The following is a 16977-nucleotide window of genomic DNA, read 5'->3' on the forward strand; positions in this document are numbered from 1 at the left end:
ATGGCATTATTTGTGAATTACTTAGATTGCCGTGGGTATTTCGAAAATGGGTCTGAGGAATCCTGGCTGTTTGACACGTTAGCTAATGGCATCATGTAAATATAGTACCATTTGAAGGTTATTTTTTTTATTTTATTTCACTTTTAATAATAAAGGGATATAGAAAGTGAAAATAATGCAACTAATTTCATATGCAAATCATGGAAAACGAATCTAATTAGTTCCTAATTCACACACTATTTAATATTTGTCAAAATCCAATTTCCATATGCAAAACAAATTTGGAAAATCTTCGTAAAGATCATTTTAATATATGGAAAGTTGAAAGGAAGAGAATAATCAAAATTCGATTTCGAAATAAAAAAGATCATAATTGACTCTCTATTTAATATGAGTCATAATACGATTTCCATATGCAAAACAAATTTACAAAATCTTCTTAAATATCATTTCAATATATGGAAAGTTGAAAGGAAGAGAATAATCAAAATTCGATTTCGAAATAAAAAGATCATAATTGACTCTCTATTTAATGAGTCATAATACGATTTCCATATGCAAAACAAATTTACAAAATCTTCTTAAATATCATTTCAAAATATAGAAAGTGGAAAATAATGAAATAATCACGTGGACCATACACTCGAATATCGAAATTGACTTCTTTCCTTTTATACATATACGGACATGAAACTATGTATAAGGAACATACGAATATGCATGTCTGTCCAATGGCAATAGCCGTAATATCCTAAGGTGAGTAAGCCTTCTTTCATAAAGGGTCTGAGAAGGAACCTCGTGCCGACACGTCGTCAAAATGGCAAAGTTGAAAATATAGTATTCTTTAAAGGTTACTCTCTATTTTTGCTTCCATTTTAATACTAAGGGGATTCTAACTCAAGCATTAACTCAGAAAATTAAAACTAACTCATGATTGGTAATATTTTTGAGTTACACTCCTAAATCAAACTTAATCAACTCTAACTCATGTCACCAATCAAAGCCTAAAGGGGTCTTATTAGTTTGATTAATCCACATGTGGCATGGTTATTTTATGGGAATTCGATCAAACAAATCCTAAACTTTTCAGAAACTGCCAAAAGAAACATGAACTTTAGGGCTGACAAAAAAAAACACAAACTTTTCATTAACTTTAAAATTAATTAACAATGCTTTCGTTGACTTGGCAATTTAGCACGTCGTCAGAAAAAATAACATCGTTAAAGGTTGGTGTTAAGTGAAACGACGTCGTTTTAAATGATTGAAGTAAAATCAAGTAGATCATTGGATTCGAACCCAGATTGTTTAAATCAAATGGCAATGTATTTTACCAATGGGCTAGTGGCTCAATCAAATAAGTTACTAACACATTTAATTTTATTTGGTACCAATTGAATATAAAAAATTATCTAAAAACTTAAAAAAAATCTTTAAAATTTCTAAAAATTGAAAAAATAATTCCAAAAAACGAAAATTTTCATTTTTTGGATTATAAAAAAATTGAAATAATAAAAAATTCGAAAAAATATTCCAAAAAGTTATAAAATATTTCGAATGTGAAAACATATAATCAGGAAAAAAAATTTATTACTATTTTTTTAAAAAAATTATAGTTTCTGATTATATGTTTTCAGATTTGAAAATTTTTTATCCCTTTTCTGAAATTTTTATTTTCGAATTATTTTTTTTTCAGTTTTCTTTTTATAATTTGAAAAATGAAAATTTTTTTTTGGCATTTTTAATAAAGAAATAAAAAAATATTTTTAATAGATTCTGAATATTTTCAGATTCGAATTTTTTATAACTTTTTGATATTTTTTGATATTTTTTGATTTTTTCGATTTTTTTATCTGAAAAATGAAAATTTTATTTTTTTTTGGAATTTGCTTTTAGAAAAGAAAATTTTGGAAGATTTTTGATTTTTAAAGGAAAAATAAAATTTTATTTTTACTTTTAGTTTCAAAATTAATTTTATAAAAAAGTTCTTCATTTTCATATTTTGGAATTTTAAAGACCTTTTAAATTTTTAGAGATTTTTTTATATTCAAAATCAATACCAAATAAAAGTAAATGTGTTAGTACATACATTGAATGTACCACTAACCTAGTGGTAAAATACCTTGTCATTTGATCCAAACAACATGGGTTCGAAACCCGGTCTCTTCATATTTTTATTTTCAAATCGTGTAAAACGAAACGACTGTCGTTTTACTTAACGCCAATAGTTAACATTGGGTTAACGCTTTCTTAACTCTCGTTTAACGGTGTGCTAATCTGGTCAGTCAATCAATCGTAAGTTTCTAAATAATTTAAATAAGTTAACAAAAGTTTAGGTTTTTATTGGCCAATCAAATGTACATGATTCTTTGATCCAAACAACATGGGTTCGAAACCCGGTCTCTTCATATTTTTATTTTCAAATCGTGTAAAACGAAACGACTGTCGTTTTACTTAACGCCAACAGTTAACGTTGGGTTAACGCTTTCTTAACTCTAGTTTAACGGTGTGCTAATCTGGTCAGTCAATCGTAAGTTTCTAAATAATTTAAATAAGTTAACCAAAGTTTAGGTTTTTATTGACCAATTAAATGTACATGATTTTTTTGGCAATTCCAGAAAAATTCAGGATTTTTTTAGCCGAATTCTTGTTATTTATAGGTCAATTTCAGTAAAGTTAGAAGACTAAAAGGGGTCTAAAGTTGCAACCCCCAAGTTGAGAAAGGGGACATACACTTTTGATAAGCAGAGAGACTTAGGTCACATCATATCCTTGTCACTAAAGCTCTAATCTTTACAGAATGGATAATAATCATATACAACAATCCTACTTTACTTTCTTTTTCTCTTTAACACACATACACATGGTGATGGTCCTCCATGATATCCACGTACGACATTTTACAACGACGCTGTATAATACTGATAACTCAACGCGCCAATCTATTTTTTTTTTTGTGAAACTGATGCTTTTCATTCATATGTTAAACACTTGCATGGATACTAGCAACATCGAAACAGTGATGTGCAGTCTTTTTAAAAAAATCAAGAACAAAGCAATGTAAAGATAGAGACACAAACTTAGACAAATTTGATAGGATGTCGTAGAAGGTTACAAAGATGTCACTCGCGAGTAACCACATGAAGAAATTACTGTGTACTTTGAGTTTTTCAGACTTTAGTTTAGTTACCGTATATCGTGACGTTAAATGCTCCAAGGCCTCGGGTCTCACTGGAATGAGTCCCTTTGTATAGCAAGGAGTTTTGGCGGAAGGTTTCTCGACGGGGGGAAACAATCTCTAATGGCCCCAGCTTGAGGAGGGTTGATTCACTTTTTGTAACAAGGCTACGGGACTGCAAACTTCAAGCAATGACTGACTCCGGGCAAAACTTTGAGTGAGACGAACATGGACATGTGTGCTTCTTAAAGATCTTGACAGCTGCTGGACGTGGATAATGGAGGCGAGAGGAGGGTGTTTTAAACCCGGCAAGGAAGGACGAGCCACCTTCGTAACTGCGTAGAGGTTGATGAGCTTGACAGTATTTGACGGCGAGGCAGTAGCTGATGTTAAGCAGAGACTTCAGCTGCCAATATTACCGTGTCGGAGCCAACGATTTTTGCTGATATCAGACATACCAGCCGAATATATTATCTCAAAAAACTCAAAGTAGAATATGTATATGAAAGTGTCACAAAACAACATTACATATAGTTAACCAAGTCGGTTTGATTTAATGGTAAAAGGGTTGCGGCTGGAGATTCCACTTTGGATTCGAATAGTATTGACCACCTAGCCGTGTTTTAAATAATTTAATCATCCACGTGTATCCGGATGCAAAGCTTCATGTGATTAGTATTGATTTAAAAAATCTTTGGAATTTTCAAGGTTATCAAAAGAAAAAAAACATTACATATAGTTGACAGAAAAAACACGGCATATTAAAATTTGGGCAATATCATTTCTCAAAATCCCACCATAATCTATAATTTATTCATCAACACAATCAATCGTAAGGTTTAATGATTTCTACGCTAAGTTTGGAGTTCGATTCCGAGAAGATGTAATTTATTACAAATTATGTGGTTTCAGAGTGCTACAAACAGAATTGTTCGTTGTGATCGTGTGCTTTAATCTGTCACTAATCCACTGATCCGGGTTATTATATTGAGAGTTTTATTGTGAAACTGTTTGTAAATTGATTCATCAATATAGTATATGTTGCAGATAATTAATCATCATTTGTAATAGAGATTATATATTGATGTACCCAATGTTAAAAGAAAAAAATCAATAGACAAACATATGTTAACCTTAATCGTTTTTTTGCTTTCGTAGTATTTAATTGGCACAATATACTATATACACATATAGTAAGAGTATACATGAATTATCCATCAATATTCATTTTTTGGTTAGAAGATTTGAGTATTATAAACAAAGTCTACAAAACTTATGATCGAGGATAACTTTTCTCTCCCAGTCACTATCTTCGAGAGTAGTCCTTAACCGCTGATTATTCCTGGTCTTTTCCCCATCTCATTACCTCTTTTAGGTTTTTTCTCTGCTTTTCCCTGCAAACTTTTCAAATTATTCCCTCTTTTAGCCTAAAACCGTTGAACAATACGCAAGACTGACCTAAAACTCACCGGGTTCTCGCCTGCGACTCCGGTCGTCGGGTCCGACAGCCTCCTCCGGTAAGATCTCCTCCTCCTTAACATGGATCTGCTACTCAAGCGCCAGTCTACAAAACTCATCTAGAACCCTTGCTCTAAGAACTTTCCTGTTGAAAAACAGAGAACCTTACACTTTGCTACAGTCACTTCAAAATCTACCCCACACAATGGCTCGAAGACTCTCTGCAGCTGAAAAAGGCAAGAGCATCCAACAAGGATCCCCACCAAGAAGGGGGCGTGTGCAAGTTCCTGATTTTGACAACTCTGAGCTGCTTCGACGACATGAGTTAACACTCATTGGAAGAATCACTAACCCAAAGCACCAAAGGATGTGGTCCCTCATTCCTTTCTTTGCGGACCACTGGAAATGCTCTACAAGACCAGAAGGAGCAGATCTTGGCCAAGACAGATTCTAGTTCCTCTTCAACTCCGAAAGCGACCTCCAAAAGCTCTTAGATGAGAGACCCTATCATTTTGCTCACTGGATGGTTATCCTCAAAAAATGGGAACCCTCCATCTCTCCAAGCTTCCCATCCAAGATACCTTTCTGGATCCAAATCCAAGATGTTCCAGTCCATCTTTGGAATGAAGCTATTCTGCGCAGTATCGGGGAAGATCTTGGCCTCTTTGAAACCTGGGAAATCACCGCAACCAAAGCCAGATTCTGTGTCCAAGTCAACGGACTCCTGCCATTAATACGAAAGTATACTTTGGAATTCTCTAATGGAGATGAACTTGAAGCTACACTGCACTATGAAAAGCTTGAAAAGTATTGTACCCTCTGCCTAAGACTGGACCACGAGAAGGACGACTGTCCCCAAAATCCAGCTCCTCCTCGAGCCTCCATGACTAGAACCTCCACAGCTAGAGCCGCTCACTCATCATACAGGCAACACGACTCCTCTAGAGAGCACCATGAGAACCACCAGTCAAGAAGATCTGAGCGCAGGTCTCAAGATAGAGACAACACTAACTCAGGTGACTTGAGAAGAACTCTCTCGAGGGACAACTCACGCTCTTCTTCTCACCCTCATCCCCCCACAAGGAGACCTACTGCCCAATGGGTTGATTCTGGTAGACGCCTCCCTCCTCCTCTTACTTCAGGCTCACATAGAAGCCCCTCAAGAACATCATCTCTTCCACGGGAAAGAGACAGAACCCTCTCTCCACTAAGAGAGACTCGACAAGAGCCCCCCATAGAAAGAACAACCTCTGACCTGCCTCGCTCCTCCATGCAGTATATTGCACCTGAAGACATCGCTAAGGCGCAAGAGGAACTCCGAGAGTTTATGAACCAATACTCCAATTGTGCTGATCCTATCGAGAGTGCTACAAGAAAAGAAAGGGTTAGACTCTCTGAAGAAAATGGAGATTTTGAACGAACAACAATTAATATGGCTATCACCAACCTCGTTCATCGTAGTGACCCTACTACTCCACCCTCTGAACCATGCCAAACAACTTCAGACGTGAATGGGGAACATCAATCACTGGAGGTCTATGCTCCCTCCTCCACTGAACAGCGACCTTCAGCTCTGGATCGACTTGGACCAGTTCTGCCTGCTCCTATTGTCTCCATCGACTCCGCACCGATTAAGAAAAGATTGGGAAGGCCTCCTGGAAAGAGCACTCAAACCTCAGCAAAGCTTGGAGCCACCAGTGCAATAAAGAAACCTCGTCGTACTGTACAGTCAAAGGGCTCTCCCAAAAGGCGCACTCCCGCAGCCAGAGCGCCTAAACCAGCTACAGGGGCCTCCAAAAGCTCCACGAGAGCGACGCCGGCACCTTCAACCACTATCATTCCTCCGGTGGCTAAAAGATCTATGGATTTTCGGCCACCACAAAGTCCAATTCCTTAAAAGTGGCGAGCTGGAACTGCCAAGGACTGGGGAACTCCTTGACAGTCCAGCGAATAAAGGAGATGCGTAGAGACATATCTCCTGACCTAATGTTCCTCTCGGAGACGAAAAATCCAGATGCCTTTGTCCTCCGGAAACTAGACTCATCTGCCTACCAGTACCTCCTCATCCCACCAGAAGGGCATGGAAGTGGAGGCCTTGCTCTGTTCTGGAAACAAGAGCTGAATCTGACTGTCCGAACCTACAGCAAGAACTACATTGATGTTAGTATCATCTATGAGGGAAAAGAATTATATGCCACCTTTATCTATGGAGATACTGATAAAAGCAAAAGAAAACAGCTCTGGGATCACCTCACTACTCTATCCTACGGTCGAGACTCTCCTTGGTTCCTCTCGGGCGACTTTAATGATATTATGGGAACCAGGAAAAGTCTGGAGGCACCGTAAGGCCTGAAGGCTCCTTCGTAGACTTCAGGTCTTTCCTCTCGGAATGCGACCTTTACGACCTTCCTCACTCAGGAGATTACCTCTCATGGAGAGGTGTGAGAGGGGATGATATAGTCCGCTGCAGACTTGATAGAGCACTAGCAAACAGCCTCTGGTTCGACACCTTCTTCTCCGCAAGAAGTGAATATCTGAAATTTGCTGGCTCAGATCACAAACCAATTGTCACCTGTTTTGATGCAACTAAAAGGAAATCAAAAGGGCTATTCAGGTTCGATAGAAGGCTGAAAGACAAGCCTGAGATCAAAAAGCTGATAGAAGATACCTGGAAGGCCATGCCCTCTGCTCCTGTGGAAGATAGAATCATCCAAGTTCGAAAGGCTCTAGTCAAGTGGTCCCGAGAACAACACCTAAACAGCAGAAAGAAGATAGAGAAACATAAATCAGACCTGGATGCAGCCATGTCTAGCTCTATCAACAATGAAGATCTAATCCAAAAGATCAATGGAGACCTGAAAAAAACCTACCTTGATGAATAATCTTTCTGGAAACAGCAAAGCAGAAACCTTTGGCTACGTCTTGGAGACAAGAACTCAGGCTTCTTCCACGCTGTTACAAAAGGAAGACAGGCCATCAATGCTATGAACGTAATAGAGGATGATACGGGACAGGCAGTATATAAGGTTGAAGAAATAACAATCTGTGTAGTAAACTACTATACAAACCTCTTTCAGTCAGTGAATGGAGACCGAGACCGAATCGTGGCAGCTGCACTCTCTCCAAAAGTCTCCAACCTGACCAATGATCAACTTAACAAACTTCCCTCCTCGGAGGAGATCTACTCTGCTCTAATGTCAATACACCCCGATAAGGCACCTGGGCCTGATGGTTTCTCTACAACTTTCTTCCAAACCAATTGGTCCGCCATCGGCTTGGAGATAGTTTCGGAAGTTCAATCTTTCTTTTCCACGGGTGTACTGCCACAACATATAAATGAAACTCATGTAAGGCTGATTCTTAAGAACTCTAATGCAAGAAAAGTTTCAGATTATAGACCAATTGCACTTTACAATGTTGATATTCGTGTTCACGCACACCAATTAACCTAATGTGCACACTACCACAATCGAATGGTATGTCGATGTACCACTTTAGGATCAAATCTACAGAGACCAACAATTACACTTTATTTCTATGAGATCAATACTTAACTAAAACAATGATGGGGTTTTGAGATTGAGGTTTCGTTGAGAAACAAGTAATAAGATTAATTAAAGTTCGCAAAATTAAAAAGAAGCCAGCCTAGGGTTACTCATCGGGTGTTAAAACTTATGAGCTAAACAATTATTCAAGTGCTAATAAAAACAGTCTAGAACTCCGATCACTCAAGTAGAACAGTCCACTGTCGTAGCACTGCTCCCTATGCTGATCGATCTCACCGTCTAACTGTCGTTGAGGTGAGAAGCGATCGCAAGCAATAGAGATCAGGTCCGATAGGTTCACAAAACACACTAATATCTACTTTCGCTGATTAGGGATGCAATGCTCATTCAAAACAGATCTAGCAACCTATTGCACGGTTAATGAACAGGTTAAACCTATGATCTAACATTAAGCGGCCAGTTTAATGCAAGCAATAAGAACAGTTATGAATGAAGACAATCAATGGATTCACTTATCTATGTTTAGCTCACGAAATCAACACCCTAGAACCCTAGACAAGCTAGCCGACTACTCAGCCATGACACAAGAAAAGACAAGCATCAATACTGAATAATACTGCATAAAATAACAGAAACAAGAGATAGGGTTCAGGGGTTCTTCTCTATGGAGAGAGATAGCCTTCTCCCTTTACAAAGTAGCAAATCTCAAAGTAAAAAGCTCTCAAGTCTATTTCTCTATGAAAAGTAGCGTAGAATGATGTAGAAAAATAGAAAAAAAGTTATATCAAAAGCCACAGGCGGCCAGAGAGAAAAAAGAGGATAATTAGGGCAAATCCCGAGATGTTGTATTGTCATTATTCGTCAGGAACAACCGCGGAATCACTCCGTCTGCTTGTTCCGCTTGATCGGGAACAGTCATCAGACTGTTCTGCATGAAAATCACCAAACTGCACTGTTTTCTGCCTCTTTTGTTCCAGCAGGTCCATCTCCCATCCAGTGCAACTCCAAACCTGTAATGACTCGAAAAGGACTAGAAAGACTCGATAAAGACTTGAAAACCAATTAAAAAACATATATACAATGATGTGTAAAACACCATATATCAAATGTCTTTTACAAAATAATCTCTAAACTGATCTCTAAGAGACTACAACCTGTCCTACATGGTCTCATTTCCGAGAATCAATCAGCATTTGTGCAAGGCAGGGCCATTGCTGATAATGTCCTAATCTCCCACGAGGTCCTCCATTTCCTCAAGACATCATCCGCCTCAAAGCAATGCTCAATGGCAGTTAAAACTGACATGAGCAAAGCGTTTGACAGACTTGAATGAGATTTTATCGAAGCTGTTCTCTCAAGACTCGGATTCTCGCAACATCTAACCCTACTGGTGATGCAATGCATTAAAACTGTCTCATACACATACCTTATCAATGGTGAAGCGAAGGGTTTAGTCATCCCAGAGAGAGGAATCAGACAGGGAGATCCCCTCTCCCCATACATCATCATCTTCTGCATTGAAGTCCTCTCAGGCCTCTGTCATCAAGCAGAACATAACGGAACTCTCAGAGGAATAAGGGTCGCACAGCAGAGTCCAAGGGTTAATCATCTCTTATTTGCAGACGACACCCTTTTCTTCTGCAGGACCAACGCCCAAAGTGTTGCGACGCTCCAAAACATCCTCCTCCTGTATGAACAAGCCTCTGGTCAGCGCATTAATCAAGCGAAATCAGCCATAACCTTCTCCAACAAAGCTTCCCAAACTCTAAAGGCGAGGGTTAAAGACACTCTCGATATCCATAATGAAGGAGGAACAGGTAAATATTTGGGTCTCCCTGAGCATATAAATAGAAGAAAGAGAGATACCTTCACTGGTATTGTCGATAAAATCCGCCAAAGAGCCATCAGTTGGTCCTCACGGAAGCTATCGTCAGCTGGTAAACTAACTCTCCTGTGTTCTCTCTGCAATGCCCAACCATACGATGAGCTGCTTCAAACTCCCCGTGTCTCTTTGCAAAAGAATCCAATCAATGTTAACCCGCTTCTGGTGGGATGACAAACCTGATGAGAGAAAGATGGCATGGGTCTCCTGGAAAACAATGATAAGATCTAAAGAAGATGGAGGTCTTGGATTTAGAGACATACAATGCTTTAATGATGCAATGCTTGCGAAGATTAGCTGGAAAGTCCTAACCTCCCCTGACTGCCTGCTAGCCCGAGTCCTGAAGGGTAAATACTGCACTAATGGCGACTTCCTAAAGGTCTCAGCCCCATCAAATTGCTCCCATGGATGGAGAGGAATACTTATTGGAAGAGATCTCATAAAAGACCATGTGGGCTGGGCCATTGGTAACGGTGAAGAGGTCAACATCTGGAATGAACCTTGGCTATCTATATCTGCTTGGGAAGCCCCCATTGGCCCGCCCACTCAGGAGTCAGAGTTTGTCAAAGTCGCCTCTCTCTTCCTACCAAACGAAAGAGATTGGGATGCTGGTAAGTCCAACGTTTGCTCCCTCACTTACAAGATACAATTCTTCATATCAAACCAAGCAAGCAAGGCGGTCAGGACAAGCGCATATGGTTAAAAAAGAGCTCAGGCACCTACACAACCAAAACGGGATACTACACGGCTCTTGAAACCAAACGACAACTAGAAGGCTTTCCAACAATACCAAATCGTACCTGGCTAAGTGATGTTTGGAAGCTCACCATCCCACCAAAGATCAAAATGTTCCTGTGGAAAATGAAGCATGAGGGAATCCCGGTGAATGCACGACTACATGCCAGACAGATCATCCCCTCTCCAAAGTGCACCTTTTGTGAAGAAGACGAAACCATACTTCATCTTTTCTTCAACTGCCCTTTTGCGAAACAGATTTGGCAGGAAATGCCATTCTCATCTAACCCACTGGAGGCTCCGGCCGAAACGATTACTGATGGACTCCATCGAGTCATGAGAGCCACTCCACTCCCCCCTACAGGCGTCTCCGCCACACAACTAGGCGCTTGGGTCATTTGGGTAATCTGGATAACTAGAAATCAAAAGATCTTTCAAGATCGGACTTTTACCTCCCATGAGTCAACCCTCAAAGCTCTGATTAATGCAAAGGAGTGGCAGGAAGGGCAGAGAACAGAAAGCATAATCAACCTATCGCATCCTTCCCCATCATTCGAGGCCCCAATCGACGCGATTGTCTGTCGATCTGACGCGGCTTGGAAGTCTGGAATCCCAGGCGCTGGTATCGCGTGGAGCTTTTACCACGCAAATGGAGAGATCATCTCATCTCACAGTAAACCGATCTCCTTTGTGAATTCGTCCCTTGTGGCAGAGGGACTAGCATTGAGAGAAGCCATGGAACATGCATGGTCCCTTGGATTGACATCTCTGATCTTTGAATCTGATTCCAAGCAACTGGTGACAGCAGTTGAAGGGGAGAAGAACTTCTCAGATCTACATGGAATTGTCTCCGATATTATCTCTATCTTTATCGCTTTCGATTTCTCTGCATTTAAATTTCGAAACCACAGTGCTTTTACCTTGGAGGACTGTCTCGCAAAGCAAGCTCTCGGTTTAGTTGTACCAACCATATTTCCTTAACTTTAATGAAGCCTTTTCCTTGACAAAAAAATAAATAAACAAAGTCTACAATGTAATTAAAATGGACTTTAATGTTGGTTAGAAGATTTGAGTATTATAAACAAAGTCTACAATATAATTAAAAAGGACTTTAGTGCTGCTAATCCAACTCAAAAGTATACCGTAATATCACACGGTTTGACTAAACGAACCTCCGACAGCACAGAGTTCTGTTAACACTTTTGTTTTTCGAATCATATTCCGAAATACAACTGACTTTACATTATGCTGATGTTGAAAAACACAATAGAAATACGACTTTACATCATGTTGATGTTGAAAAACACAATAGAAATACAACTGACTTTCATCACGTTTTTTTTACTTTGAATCATATTCTGGAATACAACTGACTAGGGGTAGACACTTTACCCGATATCTGAAGTGGCACCCGAATCCGACCCGAAAAACCCGAACCAAAATCCGAACTGAAGTAGCAAAATATCCGAACGGATATTAAATTAGAAGAAATTGGATATCCGAACCCGAACGGGTAATACCTGAACCCAAATGAATATCCGAAAATAAGAACATATGTATACTTACCTTTATTTTTCTAGTTTACATCTCTCATTTTATTTAAAATATTTATATTACACATACTTTAAGATCATATAGTATATATATAATTATGAAGAAAATAATTTGATGTTCATTTAAAATACATGTCAAACTTTTTGTTTCATATATTAACAAAATTTACATCCAAAGTTTTAAAACAATAGTCAAATTAATATTTTTATTTTTGAAATGTTATCTCCAAATCTATTAATCATTCAATCTATAAAAAGTAGAAAAATCAGTAAAGTGAAATCTATATTTTAAATACAAGAAACATAAAAATTGAAATTTTTATTTTTATTTCTTCTACAATTTAAGTATACGAACCCGATCCGAAATAATCGAACCCGAACTAAAAATACCCGAAGTACAGAAATATCTGAATGGATCTTATATCCCTATACCGAAATACCCGAAAATCCGAAATATCTGATCCGAACCTGAACGGATATCCGAACATCCACCCTAACAACTGACTTTACATCATGTTGATGTTGAAAAACACAATAGAAATACAACTGACTTTACATCATGTTTTTTTTTCACATCAAATAAGTCTGTTAACACTTATTTGAGATAAACATAATTAAGAATCTTCGTCACTGTCACAGAGATTCCGACCGTGACACTAATATTTGATTACCGGAAAAACTCATCAATGTTCACCTCAATAGCATTTTCTCGTTCGTTTTATTTAAATCTTATCTTTATATACATTAAACTTCTGAAATTTATTCGACTATTTAGAATGTTAAAGTATTCGTTTTCTATCTGTATCATTTTTTTCCCTTTTCAATTCAACATGCCACCTCCAACAATTATAAAATTACGTAGTCTAGTAGTTAACACTTTTGGGTTTACACGTTTCAGTTTGTTAAATATTAAGAATTATGTAACATCCCGAGTTGTGATATATGGAAAACGCTTAACAGAATTGATTTGGCTACCTATGTCACCAAAGTTGACTTACCTTTTCCATCACACATCCATTTAGAACTCCAGAGTTAAGCGTGCTTGGGCTGGAGTAGTAAAAGGATGGGTGACCTATCGGGAAGTGATTTGCGATACCGTGTAAGTGAGGCCAAAGCACGGGGAGAGGTCGGGTGGTGATTGCAGGGTCAGTAAACAATGATTTCGAGCCTTGGAAAATTAACGACCGATCGTCGGATATGATGGGACCCACGGGCCGAGAGAGCGGGCGTGGGTGACCCATTAGCCGTGGACAGGTCGGGGCGTTACAAGTGGTATCAGAGCTGGTTAGCCGTCTCAGTTCTGACATGAGAGGCGTCTTGAGACCTATCGTGGGGCGCAACGAGGACGTTGCGTTCTTTGAGAAGGGGTGAATTGTAACATCCCGAGTTGTAATATATGGAAAACGCTTAACAGAATTGATTTGGCTACCTATGTCACCAAAGTTGACTTACCTTTTCCATCACACATCCATTTAGAACTCTAGAGTTAAGCGTGCTTGGGCTGGATAGTGAAAGGATGGGTGACCTATCGGAAAGTGATTTGCGATACCGTGTAAGTGAGGCCAAAGCACGAGGAAAGGTTGGGTGGTGATTGCAGGGTCAGTAAACAATGATTTCGAGCCTTGAAAAATTAACGACCGACCGTCGGATGGGATGGGATCCACGGGCCGAGAGAGCGGGCATGGATGACCCATTAGCCGTGGGCAGGTCGGGGCGTTACAAATTATTTCCGAGTTTTTTTTTTTGACAAAAGAATTATTTCCATGTTTGATGAACGTCATTGATATGAAAAAAAAAACTGTCTCATCTTACAGACTTCCCTGAAAATGCAGTAGAGAATTACAACACCCATCACGCCATAAAATCTATATCACATCAGCAACTTAAACTACTCTAATACACATATTTCATGATCAATTCCGCGCGTTAAGTTTCTTTGGTTATAGCAAAACTACACATCACTTTGTACATAAATCCTAGACGACTCAAAACTTCTCGACCACCAAAAAAACACTCTTCTGCAACAATCTATAACAGACTCACTAATTTCAACTAGTTGGATGTATAACAATTCTTTACAATATGTAATTTAAGTCAGGTATTACAAAAAGAATGTAATTAAAGTAAAGGAAGGACTTATGCTGACAAAAAGGAAGGACGTATTAGAGATTTGTTTGGGTTATAAACTCACACACACGCATCGTACAACACCAACCTTACTATAGTTCTTATCACATCATTTTTTGTTGTCTAATGTGAAATATCCTTTAATGGCATTAACTAGATTTTGACTCGCACTTCGAAAAGCAAATTTATTTTTTGCTTTATGTTTTTTTAGAATTTTTTTATTTGTTTTTTATTCATATTTTTGTTTTTCTTTGTAATAAAATTTGTGTAAAATATTGTCTTTAAATGATTAATAAAAAAAGTTTAAATAATTGTATTAAATAGTTGGATTAAACATATATCAATAGACTATATTTTTAGCTTAATAGAATAGATTTTAATACACGTTTTTGTTTTGATAATAAATGAATTCTCGCAATCATATTCTAGATTTAATCACGATAATATATGATTAATTAATAGAACAGACATGGATTGTGTAGGTTTTAGGAATATTTAGTGGGACTAAAGAAGATAATGAGTATCCAGAATTCTATTAGAAAGTTTAATACGTTATTATTAAAATGGTTATCTAAAATTAAGGCAATCAAATAGAAATCTCATTTCTCCAAAATAGTTTGCTCCAGGTTACAAATATTCTCGTTACTTTTTAATCTATATAAGATTGTCGTTTATTAAGCTAGATTATAGGAAATAGTAAGTTTTATTTTAATTAAATAAGGAAAGAAAATAAAAATTTAGAATTAGATTCATTAATTACTCAATGGTATAGAGATGTAAATCAGTTGTAAATGTAAAGGTTAATTCTTTTTTGTACTGCTATTTTAATAATATAGACTAGGTTTTGATCCGCACTTTAAAAGTGCGGAACTTTTTTGTTATAATTTAGTACAAAAAAAAATAAAGATGATTTTTATAAAAACATTTTTATTACTATATTGAAACTCTGATATGGATTATCGATATCAAAATCAAAATGAGTTTTTCCTACCAGATATCTTAGGAGTAGACACTTCGGTTATCTTTTTGGTTTGGTTCGGGTTGGTTTGTTTGGTTCAGTTCTAGTAATTTCCAACCGAAGTAAATCATATTTAGTTTGGTTCGGTTTCTCGGTTCGATTTCAAACCGAACTATTCGGGTTGGAAAAATCTTCAATCGAATTATTTGAAAAAAAATCGGTTCGGTTTGAATCGGTATCGGTTCGGTTAGTTCGGTTTGACTTTTTTGCCCACCCCTAATATATCTAAACCGCATATTTCTTGAAATATCTTATTGTAGTAATTTATGGTTTGAAATTATAGTAAATTTACATTTTGTTTGTACATTTTAATTTGAAAATATAAATATATTGATCCGTGTTTCTGAAGCTGAAATAATTTATGGTTTGAAATTATAGTAAATTTACATTTTTCTATTTTATCATATATAATTTATGCGATATATTCATTTTTCCAGCTTAAAGTTGGATGAGTAATCATTTATTAGAAATGTTATTTTCTGTCTTATTATAATTATAAAATATTGTTTTCAATTTTGATTTAAAAATAGAAATAGAACACTTATTTTGGAATTTGTAACAATAAATATAATTGTATAATATATAGTATCGAATATAATTTCAAAGTTATTTTCATATAATAAAAATGTATATGTATCGTTCTTTTGTTTGAATTTAACTAATTAGGTCGTCTGTGCAGTAAAGTGTCATCACTAAGTTATATTATAATTATATTAAACTCCACCTATCTAAGTTAGTTATGATGATAATATATATTGAAAAAAAAACGTCTATGTACTATCACATATACAAATAAAAATGTGACTATTTAATTCAAAGTCTATGTGAAACTAAATTAGACTGAATATTGTTTGTTTAGATTTTTTAAAGATCTCTTCAAAATATTTTAGGTAATTTAAATATTAAATATTAAATACATTTCAGTGGCATACCTGTAAATATATTTCAGTGGCATACCTGTAAATAATTTGGAAAACTAAGGGGATGTCTGAAAAATGTCTGTTGTTTTAATTGTATTGATTAATAAAAAGAAAAATTAATCACAAGGGCAAAGGCTTTGCTACACATGGCCTGATTCATGTATTTTCTTTTTCTTCTTTTTTTGGTAAAAAAAAAGAAATCCATCTTTTTTTTTGGTATTTTCTTTTTCTTTTCGTATGCTAGTTGATTAAATTCCATCTCTCTATAAATTGAAGTGCGAGTTGCAGTTTCATGACACATCCCCTATATATTATTTGAGAAACATTTCGGAAATTAGAACCTTAGTTTTGTATTAATTAAAAAAAAACCCTATCCTACGTGTCATTCAATTAGAATGTTAATTAATCTTATGTGGCATCATTACATTGAAATTGAAAAAACAAAGAGGTCCAATCGATTTTTATTTCTCCCTAGAATTAATCAATACAAAACTATATGATATAATATATATAATGTCGATGAGAGTAACAATTACATAAATGAGAGTTAACTTAACGGAGTAAAATATTTACTTTCCTTAAATAAAAGCTACGGAATTACCT

The 16977-nt window shown here is 36.7% G+C and overlaps 1 protein-coding gene across 1 annotated transcript; it reads left to right on the top strand.

The window, feature by feature from the left end:
- The first annotated feature begins 5516 nt into the window (after positions 1 to 5516).
- On the top strand, positions 5517 to 6530 carry LOC108857988 (uncharacterized). The gene has a single exon (XM_018631985.1). The coding sequence runs from the start codon at positions 5517 to 5519 to the stop codon at positions 6528 to 6530; it is 1014 nt and encodes a 337-aa protein (XP_018487487.1).
- The last annotated feature ends 10447 nt before the right edge of the window (positions 6531 to 16977 follow it).

This window comes from Raphanus sativus, chromosome 5, assembly GCF_000801105.2.
Source record: "Raphanus sativus cultivar WK10039 chromosome 5, ASM80110v3, whole genome shotgun sequence".
NCBI classification, from domain to species: domain Eukaryota; kingdom Viridiplantae; phylum Streptophyta; class Magnoliopsida; order Brassicales; family Brassicaceae; genus Raphanus; species Raphanus sativus.